Source organism: Rhinoraja longicauda, chromosome 10 (assembly GCF_053455715.1).
Source record: "Rhinoraja longicauda isolate Sanriku21f chromosome 10, sRhiLon1.1, whole genome shotgun sequence".
NCBI classification, from domain to species: Eukaryota; Metazoa; Chordata; class Chondrichthyes; order Rajiformes; family Arhynchobatidae; genus Rhinoraja; species Rhinoraja longicauda.
The window spans coordinates 37,835,685-37,849,240 of NC_135962.1; the positions used below are offsets into that span (position 1 = coordinate 37,835,685).

At 39.8% G+C, this 13,556-nt stretch overlaps 1 protein-coding gene across 1 annotated transcript in view; it reads left to right on the forward strand.

Moving 5' to 3' along the window:
- Positions 1–12,523, forward strand: part of ero1a (endoplasmic reticulum oxidoreductase 1 alpha) — a 32,229-nt gene extending 19,706 nt beyond the window's left edge. Inside the window, exons 9-16 of the mRNA XM_078406686.1 lie at positions 2,324–2,332; positions 3,528–3,554; positions 6,036–6,128; positions 6,852–7,098; positions 9,169–9,238; positions 10,073–10,159; positions 10,243–10,376; positions 11,846–12,523. Of these exons, the coding sequence (XP_078262812.1) occupies positions 2,324–2,332; positions 3,528–3,554; positions 6,036–6,128; positions 6,852–7,098; positions 9,169–9,238; positions 10,073–10,159; positions 10,243–10,376; positions 11,846–11,906 (728 nt within the window). The 3' untranslated portion in view covers positions 11,907–12,523. The remainder of the gene's footprint in view (positions 1–2,323; positions 2,333–3,527; positions 3,555–6,035; positions 6,129–6,851; positions 7,099–9,168; positions 9,239–10,072; positions 10,160–10,242; positions 10,377–11,845) is intronic.
- Positions 12,524–13,556: the final 1,033 nt, after the last annotated feature.

A 13,556-nucleotide genomic window follows, 5' to 3' on the forward strand; every position in this document is an offset into this window, starting at 1 on the left:
GGTGGGAAGGGATGAGTTAACCACGGAGTTGCGGAGGGAACAGTCTCTGTGGAAGGCGGAAAGGAGTGGAGATGGGAAAATGTGGCTGGTGGTGGTATCCCATTGGAGGTGGCGGACATTTCAGAGGATTATGTGTTGTATGCAATGGCTGATGGGGTGGAAGGTAAGGACTAGGGGGACTCTGTCACTATTGCAACTAGGGGGAGGGGGAGCAAGGGCGGAGCTACGGGGTACCGAGGAGACACAAGTGAGGGCCTCACCTATGATGAGAGGGGAACCCCCATTCCCTAAAGAATGAGAACATCTTGGATGTCCTGGTATGGAATACCTCATCTTGGGCGCAGATGCGGCGCAGACAGGAATTGGGAGTAGGGGGATAGTCTTTGCAGGAAGCAGGGTGGGAAGAAGTGTAGTTGAGATAGTTGTGGGAGTCAATGGGTTTGCAATAGACATCAGTCAATAGTCTATTTCTAGTGATGGAGACTGTGAGGTCAAGAAAGGGGAGTCAGGTGTCGGATATGTCCAAGTAAATTTGAGTGCAGGATGAAAATTGGTGGTGAAGTTGATGAAATCCATGAGTTCTGCATGGGTGCAGGAGGTAACACCTAGAACAGGGATTGTTCAACGTACCTTACAAAGAGGCAGGCATAGCTGGGGCCCATGCAGGTGCCCGTAGCTATGCCTTGGACTTGGAGGAAGTGGGAGGAGTCAAAGGAGAAGTTGTTGAGGGTGAAGACCAGCTCTGCTAGGCGGAGTAGTAGAGGGAAATTGGATGGTTCTGCGGTCAAGTAAGAAACGGAGGGCTTTAAGCCCTTCCTGGTGGGGGATGGAGGTGTAAAGTGACTGAACGTCCGTAGTAAAGATGAGGGAGTTAGGGCTCGGATAGTGGAAGTCATTGAAGAGACAAAGGGCATGTGAGGTATCTTGGACATAGGTCGGGAGAGATTGGACCAGGGGGGATAGGATGGAGTCGAGGTAATCATTTCCGTGAATCAGGAGCAGGCAGAAACAATGGGTCTGCCAGGGCAGTTATGTTCCTGGATTTTGGGGAGAAGGTTGCGTTGGTTGCCATGGGATAAGATCATACAAGGGTGGGATGGAATTAACACAACATGCAGCAAATGGAATGAGTTGTTAGTGTCCCATGGCTACAAGCAGCCTCTGATATCCACAATCACAGTGGCTTCAAACTTGCACAGAGGGATCTGGCAATCATGGTTACTTGTTCACAGAAACTTCTGACTGTGGCTTGCCCGCAATGAACCTATACAGAAATAAAAATTATAGGGAGGTGTAGAAACAAGGACTACCAGATGCCGGTTAACAAAAGAAGATACAAAGTGCTGGAGTAGCTCAGTGGGTAGGCAGCATCTCAGGAGAACAAGGATAGGTGACGTTTTGGGTCAGGACCCTCAGAAAATTATAGGGGATGATTTTCAACGTACAATAACAAAATCCTGGAGAAACTCTTAATCGCACGAGTTTCACAACTTTTCACCTTGTTGATCTTTATGATAATAGTGTAGGTTACAAATTGTGTTTTAATCAAATTTCTACCACTGATGATGTCACTGCATGTACAAAATATAAGCTTGACATGAGGACAACATTAGAGTGAATCTCACAATGGTTAAGGTCAGCAGATATTGTGCAAAATAAGCAAAAATTACACACTATGCACTTTTTTTATACACAAAAGCAAGCACACATAGATTTTCCATAATCCAATTTCCAGGTTGGAATATTTTAAGTGGCTATATTATTTATTTTTAAATGATTAATGTATTTTCATTGACTGGAGGAGCAGAGAGTGGTATGAGTTCCTGCAATGCTGTTAATTTGTACCATTCACTGAAATAGATAGCTGTCTTATAATTATTTTATTACTTGCATAGTTTTAAATTGAGAGGGGCAAAGTTTGAAGCAGATGCTCGGGGCAAGTTTTTTTTTTACACAGAGAATAGTGAGTGCCTGGAACGTGCTGCCAGGGGTATGTGGAGGCATTTAAGAGGCTTTTAGGAACATGGATATGCAAGGAATGAAGGGATATGGATCAGGTGCAGGCAGAGAATATTAATTTAACGTGGAATCATGTTCAGCATGAACATTGTGGGCCAAAGGGCTTGTTCAAGTACTGTACTGTTCTATGTGCTATGTTTTATATCAGTATCTATTATTCTGCATACAAATGTAGAACAAATGTAGAGATGAGGGTGAGTACTACTTCGTGCTTGGTATTTGAAAATCAGATTGCATTTATTTATGCAGCGTGATTAACAAGAGATTTAATATTCTTTTTAATTTGTACATTCTTCTTTTGCAGGAGATGAAGGTAATTCGTTTTGCTTAGTCTTGGATATTACTGGCATCGCAGTGCAGTTCTGGATGGCTTTTGCAATGCTGGCTTTGAACATTTCAACAATGCTGCATTTTTAAAAAAGCACCGTATAACACAATGAAATACATGTATTTTATTTTAGGGAAATACTGTTCTTAAATATATGATTTTTTTTAGCTTTCCTTGGCATTTATATTAAAAAAAAAAAAAATTATTCAAAAAAGATAAAAGCAGCAGTGTGGAAGGGTACATGGTCTACTTCACTTATCATGTGTGGGGTAAAATTCCACATTTGGAAACCTTTGAAGTTGGCGGGTATCCATTTGCTGTAACACTGTAATAATAGTTTACTAATCTTTTTGCATTTGTCAGCATAGACTGACCTTGGACATCAAATAAATTGAAATGTGTGAATTATTTCACATTATTTAAATAGTTAACTGTCTTTGCTACACACAGACCTCCCCCCTATAAACAAAAGAAGCTCTCCTAATGTGTTTCCTAAGTTAGGTTATCTCTGGAAATGCTTTATTATAACTTGCATTAGCAGCAAAAAGCATGGAGCAATGGGCTGGGACTTCAATTTTTTTTTGTGTGATGGAGGAAGATTGTGAATGTAGTGGCAGATTTAATAGCAATGTCAGCAAATCCATTATCACAGTGGAAAGAAAATGATGTCTGTTTTCTCCTAAAGTAATAATATTGGTTTTGTTGTATCATTCAACTAACTCAGCAGACACTTTCCTAGTAGAAGGATGGTTCCATGAGACATTACATCACAACAGTTCCATGAGCATGCACAATATCTGTAGGTCACAATTTATTTGTCCTATTGCAACCCACTCCAGTGGGTTGGCAGAATAGGGACTGTTTTAATATTATTTCACTAGATTAGCAATACAGTTTGAAAGTTGGCTCAAGTGCTATTGCTGGTGAATTTTATGCCATAGCCATTTAATAATTGTAGCTTTAGGAGTGAATTTCTTTTGCAGTGAGATTTTATGTGGAGAAAGTAGGATGTAGACCTGAGTGAAGGGAAGTTTATCACTTCTATAATAATCTGGATTGAGCCCATTATGCAAGGCATGGGGTTTTAAGCATTCTAAGGGTTCAGTGACTTTGCTTTTGTTCATATTAAAAATCAAAATGTAAGTATTTTAAATTTTTTTCCCCTCCTTTCCCCAAATAGGTGGAACCTTCTACAGTTGGTTGCAAGGTAAATGCATCTTCTTTATCTTTTCAGTGTGCCAGGTTTGTGAACCAATTATTTTACAGATTGCATTATCAGTTAGAACAGCACCTATTTAAATTCGGCACCCGTACAAACTTCTGTGAATGAAACTACAATCATTTAAGAATAAATCAACCTATATCTTTCAACATATTTATTGCACTTCAATATTTTAAAATTGTAAAGTTATTGCAAATCCCTTTCTGGGAACATTTTCTGAAATGTATAAAAACAGTAATAACAGAGTATTTTAGTCACCTGTATTTTAACTATGATATGATCACAGAATTTATAATTACAATCAGGTGAACATTCTTAGGCAAGCCCAACAAGTAGGGTGAGATTCCAGCTTGTTTTAGTGGAAGTGGAGTTATGGGATGGGATGGGATGTGTGTGCATTTTACTTTTGGTAACTCAATGATATTTAGCATGGTTACAGAAAAGGGCAAAAATAAAATGGAGTAAAGGCTTTATATTCGTGTTAGGTTTGTTTTACTGGACCGAAAAGGGATGCAACAGAAATAGTGACCAGATATTGTTTATTATTGTCATGTGTACTGAGACACAGTAAAACATGTCATTTTCCAAGCTATCAAATCATATTATGTATTTAATCATTGTACAATCAAACCATACACAAGTACAGCAGGTGGTGAAATGGGTAACATAAACAGAATGGAGAATTTAGTGTAGATACAAGAAACTGCAGATGCTGGAATATTGATAAAACAAAGTGCTGGAGGAACTCAGTGGGTCAGGCAAAATCTGTGGAGACAAATGGACAGATGAAGTTTTGGGTTGGGAACTTTATTCAGACTCCTGACTTCAGAAGATGTATCACGATATTGCTGAATATAGTGTTACAGCTGGAGATAGTGCAAAATAAAAAAGTGTAAGGTCCACAAGAGGTAGGTTGGGTGATCGGAACTACACCCTTAACTTATGAGAGGTCTGTTCAATAGTCTGATAACAGCAGGGACATGGTGGTACATGGTTTCAAACTTGTATGTCTGTGCCCAACATGAGAGAGAAGAGGAGGGAATAACTGGGGTGTAATTGGTCCTTGATTATATTTGCTGCTTTCCCGTGGCAGCGTGAAGAGTAGATGCAATCGATGGTGGGGAGGTTGATCCGTGAAATGGACTGGGCTACATCCACAACTCGCTGCAATTCCTTGAGGTCTTGGACAGAGATGTTGCCAAACCAAGTTATGATGCATTCTAACCCTAATGCTGGAGGCAACGGACAGTGCGTAATCGTGGGTGATGGTGTTGGCGGAGACGGCCACTAGAGGCCCTACAGCAGCCGGGTGAGCGTGTAGATGAGCGCAGCCTGCAGCAGATGCACAGAGCAGCGGTGGAAGGAGCCGACACCAACCCCTACTTCATTGATCCAGTGCCACCAAAACACCGGGCCTTGGAGTGAGAAAATAAGAGATTGCATCTCCCCTTAGGAGATGCAAACCTTTCAAAGACTTGGAATTTGCAACATGGCGAATCTCTGTGTGCTGTTCCAGAAGAGGTTCCGTTGTGCTCGTGTACAGTATGATTTGACCAGATAGCATGCTGAACAAGCTTTTCACTGCATCTCTATACATGTGACAATGAATAAAACCAAAATCAGCCGAAAAGTGGTCGACAGCAAAAAGGAAAGTTTATAGACCACAGGAAGTTATATGTGATCTGGGCATTTGGAAATAATGATATTTCATCTAGGGAGATGTGAAAGAAAGTGCAACCAGGCTAGAGAATACACCTGGAGGAGGGGTATTGTGCTTTGTGGTTGACCAAAGGAACCTTGGAATACTTGCCCAGAGTCTCAAAGATAGTAGAAGAGGTCAATATGATGGTTACAAAGGAATACATGGTGCTTTTCTTTATTAGCCGAGGCACAGAATATAAATAAAGAGCGGTTAGTGAGTTCATTAATTGTAGAAACAGAAGAATTAGGCAATTTGGCCCATCAAGTTTACTCTGCCATTCAATCATGGCTGATCTATCTTTCCCTCTCAACCCCATTCTCCTGCCTTCTCCCCATTACCCCCGACACCTGTACTATTCAAGAATCTGTCAATCTCCACCTTAAATATATCCATTGACTTGGCCTCCACAACCTTCTGTGGCAATGAATTCCACATCCTCTGACTAAAAGAATTCCGTATCTCCTTTCTAAAGGTAAATCCTTTTATTCTGAGGCTGTGGCCTCTGGTTCTAGACTCTCCCACTAGTCTACTGCCAACAAGGGTAAGAGAGGTAGAAGTCATTATTACATTTAAAACTCAGCCAGGAGTTCTGAGTGGCTGGGTATGTTTCCAGCCCAGGAAGCTGTGACTAAGCTGGACAACTCACTTTCACCTGGGAAAGACCTGATGAGCCAAATGACTCCCGACTGCCATACTTTCTTAATGATTCCACGATCAATAAAACAATTCTTGTCGAGGACTGAAACGAAACCTTTCTATTTCAGATTTGTGTTTGGAGAAGAGATCATTTTATCGAACCATTTCAGGACTCCACACCAGCATCAACATCCATCTCAGTGCACGATATCTGTTGCAAGGTATGTACCACAACACTACTCTTCTCTATGGGCTTTGCAACACACTAATCAAGCATAGAAACTTACCAAATGCTAAATGCTTCATCGAAAACCTTTGATTGAACCAGTGGCATTGGGGCAATATATAAGCTTCCTTCACCAGATGACTTTGAGGATTTGGGACCTTTTCCTTTGCATTGCAGGAAACGGAGGAGTGACCTTATTGAGATGTACAAGAGTTTGAGGGTCAAAGATGAAGTGGACAGCACAGTTTTTTCCTGGGGTAGAGGATTATAAAAATAGAGGGCATAGGCTTAAAATGAGGCGGAAGAGATTGAAGAACGACCTCAGGAGCAACTTTTTCTCTCAGACAGTAGCCCCTGTCTTAAAGGAGCTGCCGGGGAAGCTACAGAAGGGGATACATTTACAACATTTAAAAGACATTTGAACAAATATACGGATAGGAAGGAGTTAGGGGGCAATAGTCCGAAAGCAGGCACATGGAACTAGCCCTGTATACCAACTTGGTCAGCAAGGACAAGTTGATTTGCAGGGCCTATTTTCATGCTGTAAAGCTCCATGATTCTTGGGAGGCTTCAGTGATAATTATGCAGATGTAGGAAGTGTAAAACTGTGCCGCTGTTCAAACAAATTCTGATATTTTCTGTCAGAATTAAGGCAAGAGGATAAAGTGTGGAACTTAAAGGTGTCCATTTCAATGTGCAGTAAACCTTCCATTTACAGATACCTGGTACGAAAGAAAATGGGGGCACAACATAACAGAATTTAAGCAGAGATTTGATGCACAAATCACCACAGGAGAAGGTCCCCGCAGACTGCAAAACCTTTACTTCTTGTACCTCATGGAGCTGAGGGCATTAGCGAAGGTGCTCCCCTTCTTTGAGCGTTCAGCCTTCCAACTTTACACAGGAAATGAAGCGGTGGATACAAGAAATAAAAATCTTCTTCTGGAAATTCTCAGCTTGGCCAAGTAAGCAATTATTTGTCAAAAACAACAAATTGATGAACTATGGGCTGTCTTTGGTTGCACTAAAGGTGCACTTCACACCATTTTTGCACAAGTATTGAGATTATTATTTATTGCAATTTTGTTTATTATATATTATTTATGTACATCATGTTCATAGGCCTGTTAAGCTGCAGCAAGTAGGATTTCACAGTTCTGCAGTTGGGACATATGGCAACTAAACACCCTTGACTCTTGAACCGAATTTTGTCATTATTAATGTTGCTATCGAAAGATGCTGAGCTGAATTTTTTTTTAAAATGCCACCAGGCTATCTCACTGGTGAAACTATGTCACTGAAGCTAATTGGTAAGTGCTTTAGTGTAGTCAGTATTAAGCTTGTTGGAGCAAAAAGCTTATTATCACTGTGGCAAGGAAAAGCTGGTCCATATTAACTCACATTTAGTTAGAAATCTGCCTAATTATCATACAAGATGAGCATATCCCAAAATCAACCTGGAATTCCAATTAAAATCATGGCAGGATAGATGAATGAATTGAGTCTTTTTCTCAGGGTAGGGAAATCAAGAACTATATGGGCATAGGTTTAAAGTGAGAGGGGATTTCATAGGAACCGGAGGAACAACTTTTTCCTGCAGAGGGTGGTGGGTATATGGGACAAGCTGCCAGAGAAAGTAGTGGAGACAGGTATATTAACAACATTTATAAGACATTTGGACAGGTACATGGATAGGAAAGGTTTAGAAGAATATGGGCCAAATACAGGATGACACTAGTTTAGATGGGGTATCCTGGTTGGCATGTGTGGAATAGTCTCTTTTCATGCTGTATGATTCCATGGCTCTATTCCAAGAGATTTACTAGGAATTCGGAGCTCTTAAAACTTGGTAAATCCCTTGCATGACATTTTCTGTTGTGGGTCATTTTCCCATGAAAAGTTTCCTTATGCCAAAAACATCACCTGTAACACGAACCTCAGCAATTGCCTTCACTGTTCTTTAATTCATTTTCATTGCTCTTATCACTGATATGATTATTTTTGCTTCTTTACGGTCTTTAAGCATTATTAATTAATGAATTTCTTTGTCCAAAATGACATTGCACGAATTTGAGTTTTTGAACTACCATTTTCCTTATGCAAATTAATGCAAAGAGTTCTGTAATGGAGTATTGAGTTAGAAGCAAAATTTAAATGGCATTAAAATGTTTTCTCATCTCCTTCCACCTGTTTATAAAATGTTTTGCTTGAGTACTGGTTTCTGGAAACTGCTCCTTCTAAAGGACTGCAGATGCTGGAATCTTGAACAAAAAGCAAAGTGTTGAAGTAACTCAGCGGGTCAGGCAACATATGTGGAGGGAACAGACCAAGTCTAAAGAAGGGTCCCGACCCAAAACGTTGCCTGTCCATTCCCTCCACAGATGCTGCCTGACCTGCTGAGTTCCTCCAGCACCTTGTGTTTTACTCCTTCTTCCTACTTCATATTTCTACACATTGAATTGTACCAGTCATGTATTTGCCCATTTCATCAATCTGTTTGCTCTCCTGTATTTGCATTGTTTGCTATCGTCCCTAATTTAGCACAATCGAATCTCTATCTCTATCCTGTCCACTCCCCTGACATCAGTCTGAAGAAAGGTCTCGACCTGAAACGTCACCCATTCCTTCTCTCCAGAGATGCTGCCTGTCCCACTGAGTTACTCCAGCAGTTTGTGTCTATTCATAATGAAATCTCTGTTCGTGTTTAAATCTCTAAACATAATGGGTACAAGGATCTCTGCACAGATCCCTATGTACCACATTATCTGCCTGGATTAAAACAAATTAAATTACTTATATTTTGTTTTTGTAGCTTTCATTTCAACACTGATCATTCCTTGTTAATAATCTGGACCTGAATCTTTATCACAATCCCATAGTGGTGCACTATGTCAAATTAAATATGCTTATAGATGTTGCATCTTTAAGACGACTTTTACAAAAAGTTCAGAGAAGCTGGTGATTTTTAACATGCTGACAAGTACACTCTGTTGCTCAGTAACAGATTATTGTCATAATAATGTATTCTGCCTCAGGTCATTCCCTTCACACTTTGACGAAAATTCCTTGTTTGCTGGGGAGAAAAAGGAATCGGAAAATCTCAAGGTAAGAATAGACATAAATTGTTAATTATACCAACTCCATCTGCTTCCAACGTCCTGACAGGCAGTGAGTTCCTCACCACTTCTCAACCAAAAGAAAAGAACCCCAGTTTTTCCTTTGACTTAAAGTTGCTGCCTGTACTCCAGTGAATCTCTCCTGCACACACAAGGAACCACAGATGCTGGAATCTTGAGCAAACCACAAAGTGCTGGAGGAACGCAGTGGGCCAGGCAGCATCTGTGGAGGGAATGATTAGGAGATGTTTTGAGTCAGAAGCCTTCTTCAGAATCGTTTCTCCACTTTATCTATGATCTTCACATCCTTTTTCAGCAGAACTTGATGTCAAACCAGTATGTACAATAATTTAACCTAATCTTCCTGTATTTGTCCATGTCCCAATATATGAAGCCCACCAACCTTTAATCACACTTTCCAAGATTCATGCAAATACCCAGCAGGTTAGGCAGCACTTGTGGAGAGTTTATATTTCAGGCTATTGACCTTATGGAAAAGTGAGAAGACGTACAATTTAAAAAAAAAAGATACATAGAGCAGTGGAGAGAACACATTCCTTCCCTTTGTTTGCACGGAGGCCAAGAGTGAATAGGTGACTCAAAGGCTGCTGATGCCATCTAGGAGAGGAGGTGAATCTAGGCTGTCTGGAGGAGTGTTAATAGAGAGGGGGATGAGGGCAATAGAAGGAAAAAATAGTGCTGGAGCTGAGGTGTGCAGAACATTTCCACTTGCAACTGACATCGAATTTCCCAATTTCAAGTAATAACCCCTCCCCACACCCACTTCTTTCTCTCCTGATACTTTGCATTTCTCTCACTAAAGGAAGAATTTCGGCTACATTTCAAAAATATTTCGAGAATAATGGATTGCGTTGGTTGCTTCAAGTGCAGACTTTGGGGCAAACTTCAGGTCAGTAGATACCTCGTGTTGAAAAAAATAGCATTATCCCTCACTTGTGTCCAGGAGATATTATTGTGTCATCATTCTTTTAGGTACAAGGATTGGGAACTGCACTGAAGATCCTTTTCTCAGAGAAGCAGATAAACAGTTTATCAGACTCTGGTCCATCTCAAAGATTCCACCTGACACGCCAAGATATTGTTGCTCTCCTGAATGCTTTTGGAAGGTAAAGGCTTTTAAAAATAAAAACTATTACATATTAAAATATTCAGCACTTGGAGTAAACGGAAGACAATGGCACTTTTGTTCAGATTAATTATTTCTCTCTGGGTAGGCGAGGACAGTAAGAAACTCCAGAGAAAGATGGTGGGATGACGGCCCCCTAACAGAATTTTTGTAAGTTCTGCCACAAAGTGCTGGAGTATCTCAGAGGTAGCATCTCTAGAGAACATGGATAGGCAATGTTTTGGACTGGGACATTTCTATAGATTCAAGAAGGGTCCTGACCCAAAACATTACGTATCCATATTCTTCAGAGATGCTGACTTACCTACTGAGTTACTCCAGCATTTTGTGACCTTTTTGTGTATTAACCAACATCTGCAGTTCATTCTGTCTACATTTTGTTAATATTGTATTAATTGTAAAGTTAATAGACACATTTTTGGGTCTTTGGTAAATTGCTGCTTTGAATTTTTTTTCTGTAGAGAGTTCTGTAATCCTAGTCCAGGTGCTTTATGAATATTCTAGGATTCAACATGGATCAGATCAATTCCACTGAGTTATTGCTGGTACTTAGAGTTTGTCTTGATTTAATGGTTTAGTGTACTTTAAAGGAGTTTTAATGTCAGTATGTACCCAGTTGTTTGTTTCCATTACCGAGTCAATAAATTACAATGTATGTATTGTAAATGCTGGAATCTTGAGCAAATCAAAACGCTGTATGAACTCAGCAGGTCAGGCAGCATCTGTGAAGGGAATGGACAGACAATATTTCAGGCCCCAAACCTTTAGGCTACTTGAAATAGGGGAGATAAAGCTGGAAGAGGGGGAGGACAAAGTCTGGCAAGTGATGGATGGATAGGGCTCTAATCCTGAGGCTCATTGAGGAGGCGCTGTGAACTGTTTTGTATGTGCTGTTATGTTTGCGTGCTACTGTATGTTTCATTTTTTTTCCTTAGTACCTAATCAAATGTACAGCACTTTGGTCAACGTGGGTTGTTTTTAAATGTGCTATACAAATAAAATTGACTTGACTTGACTTGAGGGCAAGGACTGGGTTGCTTGGCAGAAGGGTGGACAAAGGCAAGAGATGAAAAAACAAAACTGAGAAAAGGAGAGATGAGTGGTGAAATGTGATGTCAGAGCAAGGGGGAAATGGGGTAGGATAGTGGGAGAAATTGGTACACACCCAGGTGGGGCACAGGAAAAGGGGAAAAGGCTGGGGGGTGGGGGTGGTGGTGTTGTTTTGTGTCTTGAAATTGGTGAATACAATGCGCCTACAGTCGGGTTGTAAGCTACCCAAGAGGTGCTACTCCTCCAGTTCGTGCATGGCATCACTCTGGTACTGGAGGCAGCCCAGGACAAAGGGTATATGGGAATGGGAGGGGGTTAAAATGGTTAATATATATGGTACTATTGGATACACAAGGTTACTTTACCAGTGAACATCAATGACTCGTTTTATTTTTCCAGGATTTCTACCAGTGTCTGGGAGCTTCAGAATTTCACAGAGCTACTGAAATCTGCACATTGATGAATCTTAGCCACCCGTTCTTCAATGAATGTCTTTGTGCTTTTGTTTTGAAAAGTCAAGAACTTATTATAAAAATGTTGACAAATTCAATTGAATGCAATAACTTAAGAATTGTTTTAAGAAAATCACTGATCACTTATGAATGTAGAAGTGGATAGATGATCAGTCAAACTATTACCATGGAGTACATTTGAGGGAATCGGTGACATACTGTAAATGATAATTTAGAAACCAAAGACATGTTGTAATATTTTTTGTGGCGCTTTCACTAGTGAAGTGTTACCGATTTAGCCTTTGAGTTTACAAAATGCACTGTTTCATTCTAAAGTTTTTGACTTTGATACTTTGTGTTTTAATCTGGTAATTTGTTTCATTGTAGTTATGAGTGAAATCTGACAAAATGTTGTACAAGTCTATTTTCAGAATTTTGTGCAGTGGAATCAAGTTCTCTACTTTAGTGTGACCTGACATGAAAGAGTATTGCACAAGCAAGACCTGTTTAACTTTCCATATGAGCCATCCTTTCAGCCCAATGCAACTCTCAGCAATAACTATTATTCTGTCGACCAAACTGCTATTTTATTTGGGATGCTTGCATCCAGAAGGAACTTAATGATCGAGCAGGATTCACATATATAAACACAACTACCTAAGAAAAAGAGAATTGATTAAGTACTCTGATTTTAATTAAACTAAAGTTTAATTTCCTAACATTACGGAAACTGTCAAAAGTTTCATTGTGGAAAGTTTAACGTCAGCTAAATTAAATGGTTTTGCAAAAATGCAACAAAGGCATTAATCTGTTCTGAAAACAAAGTAGAATTAAATCATTGCACACAAAACTAATAACTGAACCTGAATTGTCATCTGTCCAGTTCCTACTGGACAGTTGAAGTGTAACTTGTACATCAAATTATGGAAATAAATATGGAGTCACGAGAGACTACAAATGCAGCATCTGTGAGCAATGACTTAATTCTACTTTGTCTTCAGAACAGATTAATGCCTTTGTTTCATTTTTGCAAAACTATTTAATTTAGCTGACATCAAACTTTCCACAATGAAACTTTTGACAGTTTCCGTAATGTTAGGAAATTAAACTTTAGTTTAATTAAAATCAGAGTACTTAATCAATTCTCTTTTTCTTAGGTAGTTGTGTTTATATATGTGAATCCTGCTCGATTATCAAGTTCCTTCTGGATGCAAACATCCCAAATAAAATAGCAGTTTGGTCGACAGAATAATAGTTATTGCAGACTACAGGTGCTGGAATCTCGAGCAAACGAAAGTGTTGGAGGAACTCGGGTCAGGCTGTATCTGTCCAGTTCCTACTGGACAGATACTGCCTGACCCGAGTTCCTCCAACACTTTTGTTTGCTCGAGATTCCAGCTTCTGTAGTCTCTCGTGACTCCATATTTATTTGCATAATTTGATATACAAGTTACATTTCAACTTTTTAAAAACATGCAATCTAATGCAGTTTTTCCAATTTGGTGTAGGAAAACTTCCAAAACCCAGTTTAACTATAGTTATGGTATCAAAAACTTAACACATCAATGCAAGGGATGTGATTTTGTTCTTGTATTCATGAACAATTAAAATCTGGAATGCAGTTGTCGGGGCAGCAGTGGAAACATTCAATTGCAGTC